The 27,805-nt window shown below is 37.8% G+C and overlaps 1 protein-coding gene across 19 annotated transcripts in view; it reads left to right on the top strand.

The window, feature by feature from the left end:
• The window catches only part of LOC122617976 (poly(rC)-binding protein 3), a 97,511-nt gene extending 70,310 nt beyond the window's left edge, over nt 1–27,201 (top strand). For 2 of the 19 annotated variants that reach the window (XM_043794055.1, XM_043794054.1), the window contains exons 3-11: nt 9,699–9,755; nt 9,817–9,933; nt 10,051–10,144; nt 10,208–10,371; nt 10,484–10,603; nt 13,305–13,445; nt 15,688–15,772; nt 15,827–16,112; nt 17,321–18,863. In XM_043794055.1, the coding sequence (XP_043649990.1) occupies nt 9,699–9,755; nt 9,817–9,933; nt 10,051–10,144; nt 10,208–10,371; nt 10,484–10,603; nt 13,305–13,445; nt 15,688–15,772; nt 15,827–16,112; nt 17,321–17,930 (1,674 nt within the window). In that variant the 3' untranslated portion in view covers nt 17,931–18,863. Of the gene's footprint in view, nt 1–9,698; nt 9,756–9,816; nt 9,934–10,050; nt 10,145–10,207; nt 10,372–10,483; nt 10,604–13,304; nt 13,446–15,687; nt 16,113–17,320; nt 18,864–19,910 lie in introns of those variants that run through there. The other 17 variants (XM_043794057.1, XM_043794059.1, XM_043794074.1 and 14 more) reach the window with 17 other exon arrangements.
• Nucleotides 27,202–27,805: the final 604 nt, after the last annotated feature.

Genomic DNA, 27,805 nt, shown 5'->3' on the forward strand with positions numbered 1-27,805 from the left:
TCCTTCAAAAATGCATTTAATCGTTTGCCCACCCTTTAAAAATACTTTTTTTCGTTTGCCCACCCTTAAAAAAAATGTTTTCGTTTGCCCACCTCTTAAAAATAAATATTTTCAAAAAAAAAGTTTGCCCATCCTTCAAAAATGCATTTAATCGTTTGCCCACCCTTTAAAAATAGTTTTTTTCGTTTGCCCACCCTTAAAAAAAATGTTTTCGTTTGCCCACCTCTTAAAAATAAATATTTTCAAAAAAAAAAGTTTGCCCATCCTTCAAAAATGCATTTAATCGTTTGCCCACCCTTTAAAAATACTTTTTTTCGTTTGCCCACCCTTAAAAAAAATGTTTTCGTTTGCCCACCTCTTAAAAATAAATATTTTCAAAAAAAAAAGTTTGCCCATCCTTCAAAAATGCATTTAATCGTTTGCCCACCCTTTAAAAATAGTTTTTTTCGTTTGCCCACCCTTAAAAAAAATGTTTTCGTTTGCCCACCTCTTAAAAATAAATATTTTCAAAAAAAAAAGTTTGCCCATCCTTCAAAAATGCATTTAATCGTTTGCCCACCCTTTAAAAATAGTTTTTTTCGTTTGCCCACCCTTAAAAAAAATGTTTTCGTTTGCCCACCTCTTAAAAATAAATATTTTCAAAAAAAAAAGTTTGCCCATCCTTCAAAAATGCATTTAATCGTTTGCCCACCCTTTAAAAATAGTTTTTTTCGTTTGCCCACCCTTAAAAAAAATGTTTTCGTTTGCCCACCTCTTAAAAATAAATATTTTCAAAAAAAAAAGTTTGCCCATCCTTCAAAAATGCATTTAATCGTTTGCCCACCCTTTAAAAATACTTTTTTTCGTTTGCCCACCCTTAAAAAAAATGTTTTCGTTTGCCCACCTCTTAAAAATAAATATTTTCAAAAAAAAAAGTTTGCCCATCCTTCAAAAATGCATTTAATCGTTTGCCCACCCTTTAAAAATAGTTTTTTTCGTTTGCCCACCCTTAAAAAAAATGTTTTCGTTTGCCCACCTCTTAAAAATAAATATTTTCAAAAAAAAAAGTTTGCCCATCCTTCAAAAATGCATTTAATCGTTTGCCCACCCTTTAAAAATACTTTTTTTCGTTTGCCCACCCTTAAAAAAAATGTTTTCGTTTGCCCACCTCTTAAAAATAAATATTTTCAAAAAAAAAAGTTTGCCCATCCTTCAAAAATGCATTTAATCGTTTGCCCACCCTTTAAAAATAGTTTTTTTCGTTTGCCCACCCTTAAAAAAAATGTTTTCGTTTGCCCACCTCTTAAAAATAAATATTTTCAAAAAAAAAAGTTTGCCCATCCTTCAAAAATGCATTTAATCGTTTGCCCACCCTTTAAAAATACTTTTTTTCGTTTGCCCACCCTTAAAAAAAATGTTTTCGTTTGCCCACCTCTTAAAAATAAATATTTTCAAAAAAAAAAGTTTGCCCATCCTTCAAAAATGCATTTAATCGTTTGCCCACCCTTTAAAAATAGTTTTTTTCGTTTGCCCACCCTTAAAAAAAATGTTTTCGTTTGCCCACCTCTTAAAAATAAATATTTTCAAAAAAAAAAGTTTGCCCATCCTTCAAAAATGCATTTAATCGTTTGCCCACCCTTTAAAAATACTTTTTTTCGTTTGCCCACCCTTAAAAAAAATGTTTTCGTTTGCCCACCTCTTAAAAATAAATATTTTCAAAAAAAAAAGTTTGCCCATCCTTCAAAAATGCATTTAATCGTTTGCCCACCCTTTAAAAATAGTTTTTTTCGTTTGCCCACCCTTAAAAAAAATGTTTTCGTTTGCCCACCTCTTAAAAATAAATATTTTCAAAAAAAAAAGTTTGCCCATCCTTCAAAAATGCATTTAATCGTTTGCCCACCCTTTAAAAATACTTTTTTTCGTTTGCCCACCCTTAAAAAAAATGTTTTCGTTTGCCCACCTCTTAAAAATAAATATTTTCAAAAAAAAAAGTTTGCCCATCCTTCAAAAATGCATTTAATCGTTTGCCCACCCTTTAAAAATAGTTTTTTTCGTTTGCCCACCCTTAAAAAAAATGTTTTCGTTTGCCCACCTCTTAAAAATAAATATTTTCAAAAAAAAAAGTTTGCCCATCCTTCAAAAATGCATTTAATCGTTTGCCCACCCTTTAAAAATACTTTTTTTCGTTTGCCCACCCTTAAAAAAAATGTTTTCGTTTGCCCACCTCTTAAAAATAAATATTTTCAAAAAAAAAAGTTTGCCCATCCTTCAAAAATGCATTTAATCGTTTGCCCACCCTTTAAAAATACTTTTTTTCGTTTGCCCACCCTTAAAAAAAATGTTTTCGTTTGCCCACCTCTTAAAAATAAATATTTTCAAAAAAAAAAGTTTGCCCATCCTTCAAAAATGCATTTAATCGTTTGCCCACCCTTTAAAAATACTTTTTTTCGTTTGCCCACCCTTAAAAAAAATGTTTTCGTTTGCCCACCTCTTAAAAATAAATATTTTCAAAAAAAAAAGTTTGCCCATCCTTCAAAAATGCATTTAATCGTTTGCCCACCCTTTAAAAATACTTTTTTTCGTTTGCCCACCCTTAAAAAAAATGTTTTCGTTTGCCCACCTCTTAAAAATAAATATTTTCAAAAAAAAAAGTTTGCCCATCCTTCAAAAATGCATTTAATCGTTTGCCCACCCTTTAAAAATAGTTTTTTTCGTTTGCCCACCCTTAAAAAAAATGTTTTCGTTTGCCCACCTCTTAAAAATAAATATTTTCAAAAAAAAAAGTTTGCCCATCCTTCAAAAATGCATTTAATCGTTTGCCCACCCTTTAAAAATACTTTTTTTCGTTTGCCCACCCTTAAAAAAAATGTTTTCGTTTGCCCACCTCTTAAAAATAAATATTTTCAAAAAAAAAAGTTTGCCCATCCTTCAAAAATGCATTTAATCGTTTGCCCACCCTTTAAAAATAGTTTTTTTCGTTTGCCCACCCTTAAAAAAAATGTTTTCGTTTGCCCACCTCTTAAAAATAAATATTTTCAAAAAAAAAAGTTTGCCCATCCTTCAAAAATGCATTTAATCGTTTGCCCACCCTTTAAAAATAGTTTTTTTCGTTTGCCCACCCTTAAAAAAAATGTTTTCGTTTGCCCACCTCTTAAAAATAAATATTTTCAAAAAAAAAAGTTTGCCCATCCTTTAAAAATGCTTTTAATCGTTTGCCCACCTGTTAAAAATAGTTTTTTTCGTTTTCACACGCACACGTGTTACTTGCCGCATTGACAATGCATACATACGTACATATTACAAACACAATTTTGTGCATTCTGCTTATTCTTCACTAGTTCCTTATGCTGGGCAAGAACAATTTCATATGCTAAACAGTTCATTTGCTGCCCGTCTGAAAAGCTACATAGCTAAAAATTAGTCGTACGTTTCGTTGCTAGAAAATTGGTTCACATACATACAACCCAGAAACAAATGTATTATACAAAAAAAATCAAAAAACAAATATGTGTTTCCTTTACCATATCATTATCCAACATAATTTGGAGTTTTCATAAGCATTAAAAATATGGTTTTTTCATTTTTTATTCAATTTGATTTTTCCAGTGCAGATAGCGGAAACGAAAATGTGTATGTGTGCTTTATTTATATGAATGACATGTATATGTATGATATGTATGTATGTATAGGCAAAGACACCTCTGGTCTGATATCGTTTCTTGGGAGTAAGAAAGAGAAAGAGAGAGATTTCCGCGCAAATTTTGAGATGCAAGGATGCAAACATTTTAAAACTGATGGCTTATGTCGATGGCAGTGGCAGCGCAGACAATATGTATTTATTTACTCAAAAATGTAAAATACAAGAAAATCAACAATAACTGAATACGTTTGCTGTTTCTAAGAGCAACCATGATTTTTGATTTCTTAAATATATTACGTGTAAATCTATTTCCCACTTGTCGTTATTAATATGCAGTCTGCAGTTGCACCTGTGACAAAGGGTTTATTTTTTAGGTAAATTGTTTTTTACATCACAGGTACTTTTAAGAATCCAAACTTATGAATGGGAAAACAATATTTATTTTTAAGAGGTGGGCAAACGAAAACATTTTTTTTAAGGGTGGGCAAACGAAAAAAACTATTTTTAAAGGGTGGGCAAACGATTAAATGCATTTTTGAAGGATGGGCAAACTTTTTTTTTTGAAAATATTTATTTTTAAGAGGTGGGCAAACGAAAACATTTTTTTTAAGGGTGGGCAAACGAAAAAAACTATTTTTAAAGGGTGGGCAAACGATTAAATGCATTTTTGAAGGATGGGCAAACTTTTTTTTTTGAAAATATTTATTTTTAAGAGGTGGGCAAACGAAAACATTTTTTTTAAGGGTGGGCAAACGAAAAAAACTATTTTTAAAGGGTGGGCAAACGATTAAATGCATTTTTGAAGGATGGGCAAACTTTTTTTTTTGAAAATATTTATTTTTAAGAGGTGGGCAAACGAAAACATTTTTTTTAAGGGTGGGCAAACGAAAAAAAGTATTTTTAAAGGGTGGGCAAACGATTAAATGCATTTTTGAAGGATGGGCAAACTTTTTTTTTTGAAAATATTTATTTTTAAGAGGTGGGCAAACGAAAACATTTTTTTTAAGGGTGGGCAAACGAAAAAAAGTATTTTTAAAGGGTGGGCAAACGATTAAATGCATTTTTGAAGGATGGGCAAACTTTTTTTTTTGAAAATATTTATTTTTAAGAGGTGGGCAAACGAAAACATTTTTTTTAAGGGTGGGCAAACGAAAAAAACTATTTTTAAAGGGTGGGCAAACGATTAAATGCATTTTTGAAGGATGGGCAAACTTTTTTTTTTGAAAATATTTATTTTTAAGAGGTGGGCAAACGAAAACATTTTTTTTAAGGGTGGGCAAACGAAAAAAAGTATTTTTAAAGGGTGGGCAAACGATTAAAAGCATTTTTAAAGGATGGGCAAACTTTTTTTTTTGAAAATATTTATTTTTAAGAGGTGGGCAAACGAAAACATTTTTTTTAAGGGTGGGCAAACGAAAAAAACTATTTTTAAAGGGTGGGCAAACGATTAAATGCATTTTTGAAGGATGGGCAAACTTTTTTTTTTGAAAATATTTATTTTTAAGAGGTGGGCAAACGAAAACATTTTTTTTAAGGGTGGGCAAACGAAAAAAACTATTTTTAAAGGGTGGGCAAACGATTAAATGCATTTTTGAAGGATGGGCAAACTTTTTTTTTTGAAAATATTTATTTTTAAGAGGTGGGCAAACGAAAACATTTTTTTTAAGGGTGGGCAAACGAAAAAAACTATTTTTAAAGGGTGGGCAAACGATTAAAAGCATTTTTAAAGGATGGGCAAACGATTTTTTTTGAAAATATTTAGTTTTAAGGTATGGAAAATGCTTAATTCCTTAAGTGCTAATATTTTCTAAACTAAAAGTTTTTTCAAAATTCTAAAGGGTGGGCAAACGTGGGCAAACGAAGTTATTGCGATTTAAAAAAAAAAAGTTTGAAAATATTTAGTTTTGAGGTATGAAAAATGCTTAATTCCTTAAGTGCTTATATTTTCTAAACTAAAAGTTTTTTCAAAATTCTAAAGGGTGGGCAAACGTGGGCAAACGAAGTTATTGCGATTTAAAAAAAAAAAAGTCAACTTTTTGAAGTTCGAAAATTTTCGAAAATTTTCGAAATTTCATATTTTGAAAACTGGACGTGGGCAAAAAAAACTAATTGGTGGGCAAACATGGGCAAACGATGGGCAAACGATTCCACCTTTCAAATTTCCAAAATTCGATTTTTGCGGACCCAGCTTCTTTGAGCTAAAAATGGGAATTGAAAAGTTTGCAGGGCGACAAATGCGCTGGATGATTTATTGGATGGGGTGGTGGGATGGTGAAGAAGGAGGAGGGGAAGTGGCACATGTGTGCCACAGCAGGCCATATGTGAGTTCGCATGTCCCCTGCCCCTTTGCCAGATTGCATTATCCAGCATTTGTGGCCAGTTTTTCTTGCATTTTTCCTTTGCAACAGCAAACTGCAGCTCCCATAAATGGTTCTCACGGTTTTGCAATGGCTGTCGCACATTTTTTGCTGCTGATGGTGTTGCCAGTGTGGCTGCCGCTATGTTGCTTCACTTCACTTATTTTTATACAATTTTCAACGCCGCACTCTGAGACCAAAAATCGCAGAGATTGGAAGAGGGTTAAAACATGGGACAAGTCATGCTACTCCAGCAATTTTCGGTTGTTGTCTGAGTTAAAGTTAAGGCCAAAGCTGCGATTGTTTTCTTTTTCTCGTTATTTTCTCCGTCTTTTTACTGTCTGCTCCACTAACATCAAAAAATCTTTTCCCCCGCTTTTATTGTGGACCGCAATTAGCGTTGTCTATTCTTCGGACCTTAGCTTTAATGCGTTTGCAGTTATTGTTTGTTTCTCTCCTCCGATGCCATTGTTATTGCCATAATCTTTAGGACAGTCCATGTTTCGCCCTATAGTAATAAATGGAACTAGCCACATTTATGTGCTTGGCTGGATATTGTGTGAGAAAATACAAAGGGATGGATGCAAATAATTTAGGATGGTTTAGGAGATCTATGTATCATTGTTGTGCAACCAGGGTATATCTAAGTAACTGAATTAGAATGGCTTTTGCATTAAATAATTTAGTTTTTTACATCTAGTTTTCAATTATCTATTATCCATCAAAACACACAAGTTAGTTTATGCTTATATACTTCCAGAGTGTATATACATATTCTTCATAGATATATACTTATAATAATAGAATAGTACTCAAATAGGCATAAATTTTTGCTTAAACCCCGATCTGTATTCACTTTAATAAAAGCTCTGATTATACCCGTTACTCGTAGAGTAAAAGGGTATACTAGATTCGTTGAAAAGTATGTAACAGGAAGAAGGAAGCGTTTCCGACCATATAAAGTATATATATTCTTGATCAGGATCAGTAGCCGAGTCGATTTGGCCATGTCCGTCTGTCCGTCCGTAAGAACGTCGAGATCTCAGGAACTACAAAAGCTAGAAAGTTGAGATTAAGCATACAGACTCCAGGGGCATAGACGCAGCGCAAGTTTGTCGATTCATGTTGCCACGCCCACAAACCGCCCAAAACTGCCACACCCACGTTTTTGAAAAATGTTTCGATATTTTTTCATTTTTATATTAGTCTTATAAATTTCTAACGATTTGCAAAAAAAACTTTTTGCCACGCCCTCTCTAACGCCCACAAACCGCCCAAAGCTGCCACGCCCACACTTATGAAAAATGATTTGATATTTTTTCATTTTTGTATTAGTCTTGTAAATTTCTATCGATTTGCCAAAAAACTTTTTGCCACGCCCACTCTAACGCCCACAAAACCGCCAAAAACTGTATGTGCTGAAGACTCTCCTTCGCACTTCGAATAGCTGAGTAACGGGTATCAGATAGTCGGGGAACTCGACTATAGCGTTCTCTCTTGTTTTCTAGTCCCATCAACAGTTTTACCATTGTTATTTTAAGGCTTATATTGGCGAAAGGCCAACCAACTTGTAATAGTCCCTTGAGCTGAAAAACAAAGCGAAATCAATAACAACGAACAATAAAATCTTATTTCCTGACCACAGGACGGAATGTGGGCATTCTGAAATGACTGCCCGTCTGCATGTCAACTTTTCTATGCATATTTTATGCAAGCATTCCCAGCCAGAATCGCGCTGAGCCCAACGAGCTGTGTGGCCCAAATCCAAAACTTTCAATTCGACAAAATGCAGTCGAAAAGTTCCAGCCGGGCCGAACCGCAAAGTGTTTTCGCATATGAGAGTCGCACGCATGTGGAAATCGGAAAATGCGAAAATGCCAAATGCGCTGGTTCATTGTTGCAGCAGGAGCTGTGTGGAGGAATGCTGTGAATTTAATTGCCGGCTGGGAGGCCATTCGAACAGCCGAGCTTCAGGGTGTTTGTGGGTGGATGAGGCGGCTGAAATGGGCAAAGGCCAAATCAATGCAATCAAGTGAAAGTCCCGAATTTCGCTCTATTCACAGTAATAAAACGGCGTCGGATTTAGGTCGGCCAAGGGGATGAGATCCGATTTATGCAAATTGTGCAAACTTCTGAGCGGAACTAAACTGGCCCACAATCACAACGGGATAATTGAATGGAAGATACGCACTGGGCGGATGGGGGCTCTGGGTGGGCATCCGAACGGCTTTTAGCCACATTATTAATGATGATGACGAGGCCGAGGCGCTGATGAGCAGCCATCAACCTGAGTGGCTACGAGGGCCACCGAAAGTGCGTAGTCTCTAGGCCACTCCGCACTTAGATGTCGTGGCGCAAATACAATGTACATATATCTGGGGCAGCTAACTTGTCCTATAAATTGCTCTGGTCGCCTAGAAATACGTCTATGAGTGCAGACAGGCGTAGAAAGTATCTGAGTTGGGTTCGACGATACTTACGGCAATAATTATACCAATTCGCTCTGACATTTGTGTACAATAAATATCTATACTGCCGAATGAACTGGCTTGCATTCATTTCGCTCTCGTGGACATACATTTTCTAGCGAAGAACGCAAGCACCGCGTAACAAATCAGATAATGTGAGGGGAGGGTCGAATGCGAAAGCAGTTTTCCCTCGCAAATTGTTTTGCCCAATCTGCATTTTGTCTGGCAAGCTGCCCGTATCAAGATGTATACGCTGACTCTGGGTCTCTGGGTGCGCTCTTTTAGTCTTTTAGTCTGGCACAATGGATTGCTGCACTTTGGATTTGTGAAGGTTGTTCTATGCTTTACGGCAACCACATTGAATGACCGAGAGTGGCAACATTTTAAAATGACCAAATAAATGGTTTGAAATATAAATGGGGAGCACATATTCAAAAGAAGCAATTAGCCAGTAGTCTGCTTGAAATCCGTAAGAGCAAAAAGGCTGGTTGACCATTTGCACGCTTATTACAGTCAAAATGTTATATTCTATATATCTTATATATAGCCTAACATAATTGTTTTCTTTAAAGGCCTTCTTATCATATTTTATGTAAGGCATTGCTTTCATTTAACAACGAAACTTCCCTTTTTGACCTCCATTGATAAATATTGAACCACGCTCGTGCTACGACACAATTGCTGCCCAAAAGGAGGATACCCCTTGGCCATATCTTTTTTGTAGTTCAGCTCCTTCCATTCGACACTGCGCTTTTAATTTTCGCAATGGGTTTTGTTTAAAAACTCAGTTACTGGCTGTGGCAGTGCTGATATTTACAATCAATTAAAACGCGTAAAACGCGTTTGCCGCAAATTTCATTACGTGCGACAGTTTCCAGCGACGACAGGCGACTGACTGTGAAAGGAAAATGGGATCACTGTGGGCGACGCGGGGTGACGTGGGGTGTGGCGCGTGTGAAATGCTTTTTGTGGCAATTAAATATGCAAAAGTAGTTATACACACACGCAGAGCCATTGCTTTTCTGCTGTATGCTCCGGCATAATATCACTTAATATTTAATCAAATTTGGGCTTCGTCGCTGACAGTATCAGACAAAAAACAAAAATACGAAACTCACTTAAAGGTTTTTCGATGTCCACAAGTGCGGAGGTGGCTCGAGCCAGATACGTCTTAAAAGCATTTAAAAGTTTCTTTGCAACATGTTTTACAACTATAATCATCAACATATTTTCCATGTTTTTGCCTTTTTGCAGGAGGTTGGTAGTATTATTGGTAAAAAGGGTGAAATTGTCAACAGATTTCGTGAAGAGGTAAGTCCCTCATCGAAAAAGTTTTGACAAATCCGCAACTAATTCGGTATTCTTCCCCCAGTCTGGTGCCAAAATCAACATTTCGGATGGGTCATGCCCGGAACGTATTGTGACTGTGTCTGGTACAACTAATGCAATCTTTTCGGCATTTACACTCATTACAAAGAAGTTCGAAGAGGTATGTGTGCGGTACAACTGGCCAATCCTTATTATAGACAACCCCAAACACTCACAAACATACACACCCACACACCCTGCTTTCCAGTTCACATTACTAACTTCTGACCCGTTTCAGTGGTGCTCGCAGTTCAATGATGTAGGCAAAGTTGGAAAAACTCAAATACCCATTCGATTGATTGTTCCCGCCAGTCAATGTGGATCGTTAATTGGTAAGCGGATTAGAAACATAACCAGTAACCACCACTAATGCCATCAATTCGCACTCCGGACAGGCAAGAGTGGTTCAAAGATCAAGGAAATTCGTCAGACCACGGGCTGCTCCATCCAAGTGGCCAGTGAAATGCTACCCAATTCCACAGAGCGGGCGGTAACTTTGAGCGGCAGTGCCGAGCAGATCACCCAGTGCATCTATCAGATATGTCTTGTCATGTTGGAGGTGAGTTTGCTATACACTATTCAGGATCGACTCCAAATAGAGTTTCAGTCGACGAAGTTTACTAGAATCTTCCTTTTATCTCCGCAAATGTATATTTCTTTTATTTAAACAGTCCCCACCACGCGGTGCTACCATCCCGTACCGACCAAAACCGCAGGTTACTGGCCCGGTCATTCTGGCCAATGGACAGGCTTTCACCATCCAAGGAAACTACGCGGTGCCCACACAAGAGGTATGTAGGTGGACGTCTGGCCGAATTTGCACCCAGAAAACTAGGCTATACGTGTTGTTAAGATCAGTGAACAGTGTTGTGTACTCTATTGCCACCGCAGCTATATATCTCGCTCTGTCTCTATCTTAACCGACCCCACATGAGTCCAGCTAAACAGTTTCGTATCTATTTGAGTTTGCCCTGTCCAAGCCCAACTTTCTTTTTGGTTACTGCGCGACTTCACTTTCTATTTATCCTTTTAATATTTCTTCTGTTTATGTCATTATATTTCTCTGTCCATATTTTTCTCTCTCTTGTGTTTCCGCCGAATATCCACTGCCAGTTTCCCTTGTTCTATAGACCCCGATAATTATTTGCTATTTGCAACACCGTCCACAAGTCCCTCCCCTCTTTCTCCGAAATCTCTTCTCTTGGAGATCCCTGATTGCAGTCCATAGAAAAAACTCCTGCGATTTGTGACCCATTTCTGACCCTTCTAAGCCCAAACCACACAATCTACTGTACCGATTACCGTTAAAGATACCGATTCTAAAACCAATACCGAACCGATTACCGCTCCCAATCGTCGTACCCATGAGATTCATATATTTTCAAGTCCAAGTGGTGATCCCGAACAGTAAACTAATGTGTTAACAAACTTTACAGCCATCGCATCGCCGATTATAATTAACGAAATTATTTAAAATAAACTTTAAAATATGTAATTTTGTTTTGCTTTTAGTTTCTTTTGCACTCTCTTCTCTCAGGTTAAGAGCGTGTGTCTGCGAGGAGAGTGCGTGCGCGTTTGGTCTCTCTCTTAGACTGCCCGGCACCTGTCTCTGTCTCACTGTGATAGTCTGCGAGAGTGTCCGGGAATCTCCGAGAATCGAATCCGCAGCATCTTGAGGGAAGAATCCTTGGGTTTCTTCCGCCTCAGAGAAAAGTGTTCAAGGCGTGGCGAGGCGAGGCGAGTGAGTTCGTGTGAAAGAAAGAATGGCTCGCGGGGAGCGGGGGCTCGAACTCTCTCTCTCCACTCTCTGCTCAGTCTCTCTGTGTCTCTAAGTTCTGTTCTGAAGAGGGCTCGCTGGCAGCGTGTGTTAAGAAGTATGTTCAAACTACACTAGTCCACCTTTCTCTCCAAACCCCATCTACGTAAATGTATCCGCCATAACTATCCAACCCGAACTTAAAGTAAGCATCTATTAAACAAATCCTCGACACAACAAGATCCACATAAATAGGAACTCCTAAAAACTCTTTAAGCGCCAGCTTACTAATCGTATCGTAATGAATATTAAATTAAATATTACTATATTCACTTACTTGCCAAAGACATGCGTTCTCTTGATATCTTTCTTGATTTTCGTGTAGTACAGTCAATCATTAAAGTATATATTTCTCTACAACGGACAAGTCCATATGAATAGTCAACAAACCTGCGGAGTTCACCTCATAAACAAATAAAGAGCAGCTGCATACTTACATGAGTTTTCTCCAGAACAACAATGCCAATAGTCATTTTAAGAACCGCATACTATTCCAATACCATCATGTCCAAACCCTACATCTCGTAAACTCTAATACTCTTTCGCCACTATCTTTCCATCCAAATCTATAAATATTGTTTGTAACTCTGTTAAAAATCCCATGCCAAAATCGAATTTTGTGCTCTACAGTACGCAGGAAACAGCAAACAACAGCTAAAACAAACAGCAAACAAATTAGATTCCATGCAATCCAATTCAGGCCCCAGTGCAGTCCGCCCCGTCCACTAGAGTACAGTGCAGTACAGCACAGTAAAGTTTAGTTCTCCGACCTTCAGAGCCCCCTCGCCAGCCATTGCCCCAACAAAAAATAAAAGTTTATCAAAACTAAAACAGACAAAGTTTTTGTTGTCGCATCAAATTCAATTAATGTCCAAAAAAATGTAATAAATCAAAAACTAGCTGTATCATCCACTTGCGATATCTCTCCGTCTCTTTTCCACAAATCGCTCTCTTTCTCACTCTCTCCTCCTGGTCCTGGTTATTGTCGGTGTTGGTTTACAATTCGTTAGCCTAATACAGGCAGTAGTGTGCAAGCCCCCACAGTTGACCATTTCGTCCACAATGGGTACTGTTTTCCAGGGTTAACTTTTTGAGCTGCAGTAAAATGCATTTCTATAAAATAGAGTACCCAATGTGATATTGCTTTGTGATAGCAGTATAACAGTTGGCAACTGTACCTCATCCCTTACGAATCTGTCGGCATTGGTTGTTGTATGAACCTCCAAACCCTTGGATCACCAGAGCCCTAAAACCGAACCCTCGAAGTCAAAGTAAAAAACCTCTTAGATGTCAGCATTTTGTTTTATCCATCCCCCTGATATCATTTAACTTTTTTCTGCGTTGCAACGAACCCCGTTGAGAATCCCCGCCTTCACACCAGAAATTGCACACACGCCTCGAAAGCTTTCTACAAGAGTTTCTCTAGCGATAGGTCTATATTTAAACATGTACCTGATAAGCTTACATCTCTTCATAGCAACTACAAAGTTAAGATCTTAACCAACTTGCTCTGAAAGACATTTATTTGTGGTATACAATATTCGTTCTTCTACTTTTCTTTCTTCCTTGGCCACATAATTTGAATCGAAAAACACACGAAACACAATTGTAATTCCACACATGCACACCAAACACACACACATAACCGTAATGATCAATCAATCAATCGAACATAGACCTGTCCAGTATTTCCACTTGCCCTGGCTACCGGCGGCCTACATGCTGGTATCTCAGGCTTGGCGGATCCTTTATTAAAGGGGGCACATTTACAAGGAGCGATACCAGCACACCACCATCACCTACAGCAAATGCCCGATGTGAGTTTTAAGCTATCGATGCGATTCGGTTCAAGAGCACGAATATCTCCACCAGACTCTTGAAAGAAACTGTACTCGTTTAACCAATATAATCAAACGCAACATGACTCGAGAACCCAACTTCGCCAGGCAGAGCATGATGATGTACCGTACCCCAACACCTGCCTGCACTCCCCCGCATCACACTATAAAGCACTCAGAAATACAGTTAAAATCTTAAAATAGTCGGTTTACATATCAGAATTGGCTTGGGAAAACTTAAAAACTTGTGGTGATCACGGACGATTATTTTTCTGAGTGTTTATAGTTCTTTTCATATGTTGCTGTTGTAATTCTACCCGTCGTAGCAACCTCTCAGTAGCCCCCAGTTTCGGTTTTGTAGCTTGTATACCCAGTTCAGTCTCTTTGGCATTTTTTCTACGATCCCCAGTCGGCGGAGCCGCTGGCCACATTTCAATGACTTTGGGCCAAACTGCAGCTCCTTCGCCAAGTCTAGGTCCCTGAAGTTATTGTCCCCATAAAGTCGTTGGTCGAAGTTACACTAAAAATCAGACTGAAGGGACTTGGAATGCAAGGACACAAGCAAACCCTTTATCCCAGCCAAAAGTCATCAAAAAATGCACTATTGGTTCCACCTAGCCATTTCTTTCCTCGCCAAAGCTAAAGTTTTTCGTAGTTTTGGAAATTGTTTCAACTTGTTTTTTATTTGTATCTGTATGTTAGCGTTTTTATATGTACCGTTTGTGCTTGGCAAGAAGTGTTGGTTATATGCCAACATACGCAAGTTTGTATGACAATTTTTGCTAGATAATCCGTTGTAGTTCCCCCTATCCGTCCTCTACCATCACTCTGTCACTGAACTTTATTGAGTTGCAATTCATTTTTGGGTCATAAAATATTTCCATAGCGCATGTTTTATTTGTTTCGTTTGAAATTCGTATTGCATTTTAATAAATATTTCAGTTCTTGTTTCCTAAGCTCTCACACAAACACCCCCACTCAGACACACACACACACCCAGATGCATCTCCCAGCTCACACGTGCACACAGAAATAAAAGCACACAAAGCATTGAATATTGTATGATTTATTTGAGATTTTCTCTATCCTTTTATTGTGCGCTCCTTTCTAGTGAATCATCTGCCACCGTTTCTCCTATTCCTCTCTGCAGCATTCGGATGCAATTATTTGAAAGATATTTAAAAGTGTTGCATTTGATTTGATTAATTTATAAAGCGCGTGCAGAATCCCCAATTTACCAGACCTAAAGTCACCGCTCATCTCCACCCCTTCGAGTCCTAGTTTACATGCACATGTGTGCGTGCGTGTCAGTGTGTGTATGTTATTTGCTGTAGGTGCTATTGGTGAAAAGAGGAATAAAATGAGAATGCATTGAATTTTGCCCCAAGAAAGGGCAACCTAACGCAGATATAAAAAAATAAAGCGGAAATCATTTACAAAGGCATTAGCATACTTTTCGGAGTAAAATCAAGAATAAACGTCAAAGATATTTTGGACGTGTCGCCCTAAATCCTTATGGATTAAGTTGTATATGTGAGAAAAACTCAAGTCTGAGCTTCCTTTAGGTGTATTCCCTGTAAATCTATTCAATGTGTCAACTTTCTCTATTTCTTTCTATTCTTGTCCATCCATCTATCTGCCTCCGTACCTATATATTTCGTATAGCCAACTTGTAAATTGTATAGAACCATAATCCAGAGCAACACTCCAATTGAGGCTTTAGACGGCCGAAAACCCAGATACATACATAAACATCAGCTTACACCGCACAATAAATACTTACATACATACAGTCGTAACTGAAAACCTGGATCCATGTACAAAGATAAATACTATTCCATTACAACCAACCTCATGGTTTTTGTAAAAAGAACTGAAGATTGAGTATAATCTTGTATCCCGTTTGCTTTTCCTATTGCATTCTGTTCTTGTATCTATTTGTTTGACGCTTTTCCGTTTCCGTTCCAACCACTTCCCTTTTGTTATGTTCCATCTGCGTTACCTGTTACTGGAAGTTGACACGCGTTGTGTTGTGATCTTGTGATCTCTCCCTCCCCAATAAACAGACCTGCCCCCAGATTAATAGATAATAACTAACCCAACTGTATACATACACACACACACCTTAACCCACGAAGCCCCAGAGCCCCATCGAAAAAGATGAAATCCGAGTCTAATCCAAACTAATCCGTTTCGTACTCTCGTCCCGCTCTGCGAACAGGTGGCCAAGAACCCGCTGGCCAGTCTGGCCGCCTTGGGCCTGGCTGGGATGAATCCGGCCAGCACTGGGGGCATCAACCACACAGGTGAGTTGAGCGCTTCTGCGGCCAGATGCCAGACAGATTTCCAATCTAATCTAGGCTCTGCCCCAGCAGCCTTGGCTGCACTGGCCGGGTCGCAACTGCGTACAGCGAATCCCGCGAACCGAGCCCAGCAGCAGCAGCACGAGATGACCGTCTCAAACGACCTGATTGGCTGCATCATCGGCAAGGGGGGCACCAAGATCGCCGAGATTCGCCAAATATCCGGCGCTATGATCCGGATCTCCAACTGCGAGGAGCGCGAGGGCGGCAATACCGACCGCACCATCACCATCAGCGGCAATCCGGACTCGGTGGCCCTGGCCCAATACTTAATCAATATGAGGTGAGTACATTGATCTTGTTCAGCCTTCCATCAGCTATCTTTCTCTGTATGCGTGAGCGTTTGTTGCTTGTGTTGTTGTCTAACATCAATTTTGTCGAATTGACTTGCTAATTGACAAAGAAAGAAGGTATAAGGAGGTGGTCGGTCGTACGTTGTAGGTCGTAGGGTATAGGCCAACTCTCAGAGGAGGAGTGGCGGTGCGTTCATATGTTCAGCCCATTACGAGGTCCGGGGAGGTGGGCGGTTGGGCTGAAGTGCAAAACGGTGAAGAGGTAAAGAGGGCGGGTAACGGTCGAGTCATTAACAAAGTTCCGTACGTAGCCTAAGCCACACACTTGTCTTAGCCTGTAAGTCGTAAGCCCGGCCAAAAGCCAATGCCAATGCCCAAACTAGCACCACAAATCGTATAATTTTCCACCCCCACACCCCTAGATCGTAGTTCGCATCGAAAGCTAGCTTAACCAACTGTTCTAGCTAATAGAAAACTATAAATATCTAACTGTATAAACCTAGCATCTAGTCTTACCAACCATGTATTAAATAAAAGTTCAGCAGGCCCCGGCCGAATCCGAGGATGAGCAGGAGGCCAATGATTGTGAGGATGATAAGGCCTGCACCGAATTAATCTACGCATCGCACACTTTTCACACAACTGAGAATGACAATAATAAACTGGACCTGATCCAATTGGTACTTCAAACTGCAGTTCAACTCTAAAACGATCCAAAACCTCACTTCCCGTCCAAAAAAAAAACCGACCCAGCCGAATCCCACCACCACCACCTAGTTCATCCTCCAAGTCAATAATACTCTTTCGGTCCATGCCTCCCCCATTAAAAGCGAACAGCTCACCAAAAGTTTTCTACTCCTACCATCCAAAATTTGAACGCCGCTCTCCCACCAAAACCCCCCCCCCCAAAATGGCTGAAAAAGCACTTCTTTTTTATATCTCTCTCCGTCAACTCCGAACCGTTCCTCCACACAAAACCTCCTTAACCTTTTGCATAACAAAACACAAAAAGAATCAAGAGAAGATCAAATGAAACCAACTCAATTCCACAAAATCGAAAAAGAACCAAATGTTTTGAAAATACCTATACCCTGCCAAAAAGCAATAAAAAAGAAACCGAAACAAATACCAACAATATCCCAATTTGTTCCTTTCTTTCTCTCTCTTTCTATCTACCTTAACCGAACCTCGTCCACAGTGTTGAGCTGCAGAAAGCCAATCTCCTGGAGCAGGCCCAGGCCCAGCAGAACGGAGGTGCTGCCGCAGCTCCCGGAGCTGCTGCTGCCGGAGTGGCGGCAGTCCCCGGAGCAGCAGCTCCGACCGCGGGCACAAACGGAGCTATCACAACGGTGGCCCTCACCAGCGGCACTGGGGTCGTGGGAGCGGGTGCCCCAGGAGCCACCGGGGTCGCCAATGGCGGAACTCCGGCGGCCAACGGCGGTGGCAGCAATGGCAGCATCTCCGCCACCGGATACCCCAGTACTAATGGCGGCCAGGCCACAAACGGATCGGCCGGAGTAAACCCGACAGCGGCAGCCACCCTGCCCAGTCCTTTGGCCTCGGCCCTCCAGTTGCTGACCAAGCCGGGAGCCCTAAGCGCTCTGTCCAACCTAAGCGCCCTTGACCTGCTCAACCTGACCACGCTGGGAAATACCAATGGGGCCGGTTCCAATCCGGGCGGACCGCCTGTGCAGACGACAGGCGTAAATCGGGCCAAGGGTCACTATGCCACCTCCCGCTTCCGGCAGCACCAGACAGAGACCGGCGGCGAGGCGGAGAAGCCGCGTAACAAGTTTAATCCGTACTAGGGGTAGGGCTGCAGCTGCGTCAGCTGGAGAGCAGTGGAGTTATAGTCCTGTAGCTTTATAGGATTTCCATGGTAGTGTTGCGAAAGCTTTAGTCTTTAGATTCTTGAAGAAGAAGCAAAATTGTATAAATTCGCTTTAAACTTATTTGGTATGCGTACAAAATGCAAACGTATTCATATTGTATTCAAGTTCGTATTCGAAGTTTCAAGAAAATTCGTACATCTAGTTAAACCACAGTATCATCCCAGTAATATATAGACAAAACCTACGCAATATTTATCAACGTTTTTGAAAAACAAACTAACTACAACAATAAGAAGTCACACTTAGATCAGCCGCATAGGGCAGCTAGAGATTTGAACAGTCGATCAGAATCAAAAATCAAGAAATTAAACAATTCTGTGTATCGAATATGTAGGGACAGGGTTATCTGTATATGGCCCTAACAAAATATTTTGACCAAGTGACCAAGGACCCTAGTAGGCGCTATAAATTTTGGACCCCAAACTTTTTATAAATGCCTAGTATGACTTATATACACCGGTACGTAGAAATGTATCGAACATAACAGAATTTGCCAAATTTTAGCGCATCCTCTAGTAGTGTTCTTCGAAGATTTAGATTAGATTAAATCGCGTTTGTCGGATTCGAATACCGAATATCGGATATAGAGCAGTTACCGAGCATAAATTTATCCTCAACAGCCAACAATCTTTACCCAATCCATTCATTGTAACATAAAACACGATCTAATACTTATAATCCATTGTACTCTCTTAGGTCGTAAGCACTAAACGTATTTTTCATATATATACGATTATATTATTTAAACATTAAGCATAAAGACCCAAAAGCCATTTTCCGATTAAGGAAGCAGCAGCAAAGAAAGTGAAACAGACAGATGATGAAATAAAAAAGAACCTTCTATAAGAAGTTTACAAAAAGAAATTCCAATGCGTAGTGCCCCCGAGCCAAGAGGAATACAATGAGATTTAAACTCTGAGCGAGGGGGATCAACGATCTTTATGGACCAATTCGCTCTAATTGACGCAATCCACGCAATGAGCGTACAAAAACCAACTATTTAAATAGAAAAACGAACACACAGAGAAATACACGAAAACGCGTAGAAATGGCGGACAGAGAAACATATTCATGGCATATATTTCGCAAAGGAGAAGTTTTTAATAGGAACGAAGAGAACGTTATAATGTATTAGACTTTAAGTCTTCGATTGTTTATGGAATTTTATTTGTTGGTTTTACCAATTTTACCAACCCCAATTTTGTATTTATTACGCGATTGTACATTTTGTTATTATTTGTAACTAAAACACTTTTGAATTGGTCAAAAATAATGTTGAAAAGTATTTGGAAATTTAATTTTCTCTACCCTAAAGTACATGAAATTACTGTAGCTATTATATTGGAACTTAATATGATTTTCTTATTATTATATTTACCGATAGGTTTAAGACGAATGACACATTATGTATCGGATTAAGCTAAGCGGGCTTACGATTTTATAACCAAATTATATTCCTAACTATTCATACATACATCTACATACATACGAGTACATACATACCCACATACCCTTGCATAAATAAACATATATGCGAACATAGTTATTATTACATACACAATGTAGTAAAAAGTAAATAAGAAGCGTATAAACATCAAATCTTAAAAATCTTTTGGTAATAACGAAAATAGGCACACCTAGAAAAGGCTTACCTGTAGAACAACAACAGCAGAAGGAACTGCAACAGCGTCGGAAACAGAGCAAAACAGTTTATATGCAAGAAAACATGATGGAAGACACATGAGTTTGTAATAAAGTAAAAAATGAATACTAAACAGATGCAAAAGGGGCGCCCAGTTATCTTCTTAGCCGGGGGGAGAGTTAAACGTTTTGGGGACAAGTTTTGTGAACACCAAATGGCAAACTCTTAATGCAGTTCTTCCTTTTGCCTTTCAGAATATCAATGGAGACTGCTGGTCTGCCGATACCTGGCTATCACTATATTGCGCCCAGTGCAATTGTTAAAACACCCATTCACTAAATGCAACAATCAACCGCAAGCTAAGCAACAGCCACAGCATCAACCCGAAGCCGGGGGAGGACACCGGAGGAGCAGGAACAGGAGAAGGAAAAGGAGCAGCAGTAACATGAACTTCAAATGTTAATTCATAAGCAATATAACTGAATCGGAAAATGAAGGAGAACTTAGCTCATCCATTTGACACTGTCGGCAATCACACATTGAATACATTACTGAATACACTCATACCCACGGACACACTCACAGACAGACTCGAAGAGAAGCATACATACACGTTATATTTATTCATTGATTCGTATTAATTAAAATACTTTCATTAAGTTTTAAATGCAAGGGCAAACAAATACAAGAACTTTTATGTTAAACCGTTTTCAAGGGGCCCATTGGATAACGTGGGGCCACCCGAAGTAAGAACAGAACAGCAATTAATTGTAAGATTAGTCAAAATGAAGACAAAATAAAAATTATAAGAATCAATTAACCACATAAACATACAATAATACGAAAAGGCAGAATGCAGTTAATTTGTGCACGAGCATGACCAAAAAGGAGCAACAAACACGAAGAAACAAAATGTTTAAGCACTAAAAGAACCGATATGAATGAGACATTGAACAGACAAGCAAACAAACTAAGCAAGCAAAGACAGACCGACGATCACAAACAGGACATATATTATATTTACTGCAAATTGCATCTAGCTTGACGTTTGCGTTTGTTTATATGTATACATATATATTATATATAGACACGGAGATGTATTGATATGATAATTTTTATTTTATTATTTCTATTATGGTTATTGTTATCGAAATTGTATTTGTGATTTTTGAATATGTTTAGACTGATGTGCAAAATTGATTCTGTTTATTAATTACAAGTAAACTACACATAAACAATTATGGATTAATTACTAGATATCTCTCTCCTTCGTTCTATATTCTAATCAAATTACTCATTTATTCAAAATTAGACTTAATTTGTTGGCAGCAACAAACTTGATAATCGAAAATATAACTAGCAAAAGGGATTTATAATTGAATTTCTTTTCAAAACGTTGTAGTTTCTTTTGATTGGTTTCTAGTGAAAATGCCTGCTATGGTAACCACATTAAATCCACTTACAAATTAGCGAAAACAATTCGAGTTACAATAATATTTTTTAAGCATTTTTGCGGCGATTAAAAAGACTTTCTAAAGCGTTGAAAAAACGAGAAATGGATTTATATATTATATTACAATTATGCTTAAATTAAAGTATAATTTAAATTTATTAGCTGTTAAATTTATACGCAAACCGAAACTTAAAAAACAAAACAAAATAGAACCACAACAAAAGAGAACATCAAAAATAAATTGATTTTCAATGTTACAATAAAATTAATTTTATTCTAATTTAGTTTATAGGCTGGGCAGTAAAAACCAAAAAATCTACAAAAACACAAGAGTGGTAATTACTTTAAGACACACTAAAACGTTTAGTTACTTATACACACTAATTCACAAGCCTCTGAATATGGGCTAAACGGTTAAGAAAGCCGAAGGTAAAAGCGACAAAATCAGTTTGCAAATGGTGAAATGTGTCAAATTTTATTATACAAATTAATTATTTAGTAAGAGGAATTATCAAAGCATTAAAGAAAACAAAAAACATATCCACTGCAAACGAAAACCAATCTAACCACAACTTATAATATTAACCAACACAAAATACAGAAAGATCACATTATAAAACCGATAAATGCATACATATAAAGGCAAACATATCCCAGAGAACGCAAAGGATGAATCTTTATAAATGACTATGATTTTAACTTTCCAAAGTTGTATGTTTTAACGTGAGGAATTGACTAAAAAACCACTTAAAAGTGATTTCCCCTGAACAACTTTTCTTGTCAGCATTCAAAATTGAACTTAAGTTCGTCAGTCATTCACATTTTTACATCTTCCGCTCACACAAGAAAGACAAACTTATGAACAACAAAACTTGATTACAGGAAATTGTTAATAGCGTAAAGTGTAAAAGTATAAATAAATGACCATATAAACAATAGGACGAGCCTAGCCCAAGCCCTAGCTCCTCTTTTTGAAAGACCGATGATCTTTTGAGGATCAAGTATCAGGCATTCGGTGAATAAATGATATCATAGGCGAAACTATTTCGTGATTTTAGTGACAAATATATTTCGCTGACGACAAACAATTTGAAGCAATCATTTTGAAATCAAGAAATTCGGTTCCCAACTAAAGGTGAACCGAAAGAAAAAGAAAATATTGAGAAACAGAAATGGTAAATCATTCAAGAAACCGTATATCTATATATAAATAAATTATATATATATATATATAAATATACATAAATTAAATATATACTTATTATGTACACTTGTATTTAAATGTATTTGAAATATTTAGTAAATTTTTTGCGCAAGTTACACAGAAAAAACTAACAAAAATACTAAAAAAAAAGGTGAGGGCGACTACGGAGATAGACGGGTCAACAGTGGCTAACTGGGATTATTTGTAAAATAAACTTAATGAAAGGGATAAATAATTTATGTGTATGTGTGTATAAGAGGAGTAGCTCAAAAGATTTCACAAACGATTTTTACTAAATATGCGTGTAATTAATGTAATTATTAACGACATTTTGTTGATAACTTGTAAATTTGCAAAGGAAAAATACGTGTAAGAAAAGCAATTTTAATGGTGCCTTAAAAACCAACCAAGCAAATTTCTTCTAGCCTGCCTTGCCTGCCCCCCCTCAGCGAACTTAACTTAACTGGATGGCATGTGAGTTTTCCACTCCTTTCTCCCAATTTTCTCGGTACTTCCCAAGAGCTCTAGTCCTTGATCGATCGGATCAGATCGGGTCAGATCAATTGGGACAGCCCGCCGATATCGTGCGATATGCTTAGTAAAAGCCGTGTTATCGTTTCGACATAAGAACTTATCCCTTTTAGCGACACATGGTGACCCACCATTGCTCAAAGCTATCCGAGTCTGTGCGCAGTTGCCCGTTACACATCAATCCGAATGCGAATTTAAGTCCGAGTTCCACTTGGATTCGGTTGAGAAGCGAACTTATCTGCAAGTGCACGTAGTGGATTACGATTAGGACACTGAGGCCCAAGAGAATATTAATTACTAGTTCGAACAGATGATTACCCAGAACACAAGCAAACAAGAACATATTATTAAACTTATATACATATACAGCAAACACATATAAATGTTTCTCTCAGTGTAATTACAAACCACTTGAATGTATTTGCTCACATTTTTACAATACATGTCGAAGAACTCTACACAATAAGCAACAAACGTAAAAGCATTTAAGGCACTTGATCGGGCGAATGAATGATGGATCGTTAGATGGATGCAAGGTCATTGTTAAATAAAACACAACTGTAGAAGAGTATAAAAAGCAGTATAAAGGAAAACCAATCCGAAAAACATATTTATATACAAATAAAAAGCAAAAATGAAGCTTAACATTAAGGTATTTTAGATATTCTTATTTAATATCCAGAAAAAAGACAAGAAATTATACGAGCAGAGTTTTAATTTGGGCGCAGAGGTATTAAGAGAGAAATGGAAGATCGGGTCTAATTAATTAACAAATATACGTGTATTTAACTAACTAAATATCGGTGTTAGAATTGTTAAGGAACTCGGATAGGATCTGAGAGAGGACGCTGCGCAAGGAACAGGGAAGTGTAGGGTCTGCCCTACCAATTATTCCCGCAGAAGAAAGCTACCAATCCTGTTATTCGATTCTGTTACTTACATACGAGTATCCAGTTTAGTTGCCACCTTATCGCGTGTGAGCGGCATACACAAAGACAGATGGGAAAATATAACTACGTGTATTCCAATTCATCAAAGCAATTGAAGAATTAATAGAACACCTAGGCAAGTATAGCGCTACGGCCACTTGTCACTAGAAATATACGAAACATCTAAGGTTTCTCAGCATAACAAAGTGAATCAAAGCAAAAACAAATATCGTTCATAATATATTAAAGCCCTATGTACGTAGAGTCACAACTTAACACATGCATGCATACACATAGACAGAGCCCAGTAGCTTCTTCAGACAATATAGGTATTTACCCGTATCCCTGGGTATGGGGTATTGGAATCGGATAGAAATACTTCAACTTCAGAGTGTGTTTTCAATGAAGCAAGCATATGTTTATACATATGTGTGTGTTTGTTTATGTGTAACAATAAAGTTGAAGATCCCAATCCATATATGGGAACCGAAAACCAAGAAGATCACTGCATTTCCTTGTTAATCAGCATGTGGATTATGGACGGACAAACTATTTGCCGCCATGTCGTACTCTCTCACTCTCACCTTTGGAGAAGACGAATAGAATGAATAAGCAGCATAAAATTGATAAAACTGAACAATTGGGATCAACTTATATTTTAAATATAAGATTAAAATGTAAAAACAAACCTAGGCAAGCCCTTAATTAAGCCCCGGAGTTTGTAAAAGTTACGTAAATCTAGCACGTCTAATACGTAGAGGAGAATCACACAATTTGTGCCAAAACAATGAAAACAATGAGAAGACGAATAGACACCAACATGAACTGGCCAAAAGCGCAACAGCAGCCACAAACAAGAACACAAAGTAAATGTAATTCTTTGCTTTTTCGGGGAACAACACAGAGGAATTATACGAATTTCAATGGATTCACAGTCGACAAAAAGCTACTCACAAAAGTATTTAAATGTTCACATTTGCTCAATGCAAAGCACTTAAAGGAGCTTATTTAACAAAAACCGAAACCAACCCGAAACCGAAAAAAAAACTAACTCATATAGATGTGCGTAAACATTTTCACATAATTAACATTCAATCTGGCTGTACTCGCAGTTTTATTGCTAGAAGGTGCCAAAGATCCCAGATGAACCAAAGCTAAGTTGGACGGCAGTTCATTCCCCATTGGTTTCGTTGTGTACTTTTGGGCGAAACTTTTAGGCGTTAAGACTTGCGTTGCATTTCGGTTAACCCTGAGATTTTGTTGCTTTTCTGCAGACTCAAGATGAAGGGGCAAAAGGCAACACAGTCGCACCTTAAGTAAATTACCAAAGAAATGGGTAAATTAAAAGTAAACAAAGCTAAAACTAACTAGACATATTTACAAGTTGAAAAAAACTGCAAGGCAATCATATAACTAGAGCTTCAATAATAAAAAAGGACAAAAGTCATGACGGGGAGTAAATATGGCTAGGAATCCAGTTGAAAATGCCTAGAGAGTGTTTTGGATAAATATATATTTGAGCAATACTCACAAATGAATTAAGCTATTTGCGTTGTTATTGTGGTTAAAGCAAAGTAAAAATGGAGAAGGATTAAAGAACAAAACCAAAAGTTAGTGCCAATTTTTAGTGCAAATTTTTGCGTATTTGTTTTTATTTCAACGTTATTTACGATACTCCAAAATAAAAAGAAGTAAATGCAAACTAACAGTTGGTTTCAGAACCACCAATTTTTGGGAAACTTTCATGTCACAGACACCGCGGACCTAAAAAGGCCTAAGAAGGAGTAACGTAAGATAAAAGAAAACCAACAAGTAGCACCAGCACCGCATAGTTTTCGATCTGAACCAAAGTGTGTAGTGTAGTGTAGAGGCTAGCCAACCCACATACGTTTAGATACACAACATCGTCACCACTCTTTTGCACCCATAGGTTCCAGTGTGCACTATGAAAGCATCAGCAGAACAGGATCTCTTGCGTTACAGTACACTTAAACCAAAACTATGGAACATACATATATACGTCTGTAAGGAGAACCGATGCAATGCTAGAACGGCTAACTCAGATATAGAATAAAATTTATCCATAAGTGAAATTAATATTGTTTATCTGTGTACAACAATAATATTTAAATAATTCTTAAATGTGTATTTCGACTCTAAAGAAAACAAGCCAAACCGAGCAACACTCAACTGAACTCATTGAAACACGGCTATATTGGAGTGACCTGGGGCAGATTCCATCAGAATCGAAACCCTACAATCAGTGATTGATTGGTTGATTCTATTTCAGACCCGGACAGCCCTATAGACGGTGCTCTTCACTTTCATGTAATCTACAAAGCCCGAAAACACAGAACTTAATCACAATATAAAATTCTTAAATAATGGCGAAATGTACAAGAAAACGGAATAGCGAGTTAAAATAAACAATGCAAAGTAATGTGAAACAAAACTCGAAAGGCAAACATTATTTACAACATATTTACAATTCTATAAATTAAATTTAAAAGTATTTACATATATACCAAAAACAAACTCAATGTGTAAGTACGTGCGACCCCACAAAGAGTGCAAGCGAACGCAAAGAGGACACGGTCTCAAACACACACACACACATCTACACCACTCACGCATAGGCAGGCATCGCCATCACGGTGTAACGGTACAGGACGAGCAAGCAGAAGAGGGCCACTCTGGGACTGCCTTCTCTGATTACTCCCACACTCACATACTCTACAAAAACATCAGAGACATAAATGTGCAATACGACAGATTCGAACACACAGTCACACGCAAAGTTAAGTGCATTATAATTGAATTTATAGAGCTAAACGAAGCTATTAAGTGGAATTATTTAAGCTGATTAACTGATTATGATTATTATTAACGATGCATACGCATTTACTCACAACTCATATATACACCTACATATAAATATATATACATATATATATATACATGGCATATATCGCTGAAGTATATTTTCGTTGATTAAACAATCCATATAGGCAAATAATTTTTAAGTTATCATACGCCACATCATATCGAACAAAAATATTACTGAAGTTTACCCAACCAAAAGAAATTGTAGGAAATCAAGCGATTTTTGAAAGCTACGTAAATGTGTTGCGTTCTTTGAATAAATGTTTTTGAGTCAAATTTTTACTTAAAAAACAAATAAACACTTAAAAAGTAACATATTAATAGAAAGCAAAACACGCAGGCATAAACATAAGAACGTTAAGCTATATACATACTTACAGAGTATCTGTGTAAAAATCGTGCAGTATCGCAGAAAATTTGATCCTGGAAATGTACCAACTGTGTAAGGACAAACAAGATCTTGAGAACAGACACAACAAAAAGAATTTAACACAATTTTTGAATTCATTAAATAAAGGTATGTGTTTAGATATATTCAAAACAAACCAGATATGTTGTTTTACTGTTTTTTGGGTTGCACAGCTGGTCGGCCTTTTATACTCATTAATCGGAGAGTAAAGCGGTATACCAGATTCGTGTAAAAGTGTGTATCAGGTAGAAGGAAGCGTTTTCGACCCAAACTGGTAAATATATATTTTTGATCAGGATCAACACCACAAGGAGCTACAAGTTTTATATTAAGCATGCATATTACATGATTACGACTTTTGAAAAAAACAATTTATCGGTTTAATTTACGTCTTTTGCGCCAATCGACTAAAACGTCGAGAAGTTACAAAATCCCGTAGCGACCCAGTTGATCCTGCAGACTCCCAGCGACTGTCATTGTCACGCATTTCCAACTGCACTGCATTCGAATTGCTTTCCCCAAGAGCGATGGCCAAAATTACACATACGCCAAACGTGTCTGGGAATTTATTCCGGAGCACATCACTTATAGTAAAACAGAGCCAAGCACATTCCCATTACCTGAGTAAAGGGTATCTCATAGTCGACAGTATATTAACCTTGGCATCTACGCCTTTTTAATTAATAAAAACCCTCTAAATCCTCTTTGATTTTGACAATGCAAACCTCGAATGGTACGGG

Source organism: Drosophila teissieri, chromosome 3L (assembly GCF_016746235.2).
Source record: "Drosophila teissieri strain GT53w chromosome 3L, Prin_Dtei_1.1, whole genome shotgun sequence".
NCBI lineage: Eukaryota > Metazoa > Arthropoda > Insecta > Diptera > Drosophilidae > Drosophila > Drosophila teissieri.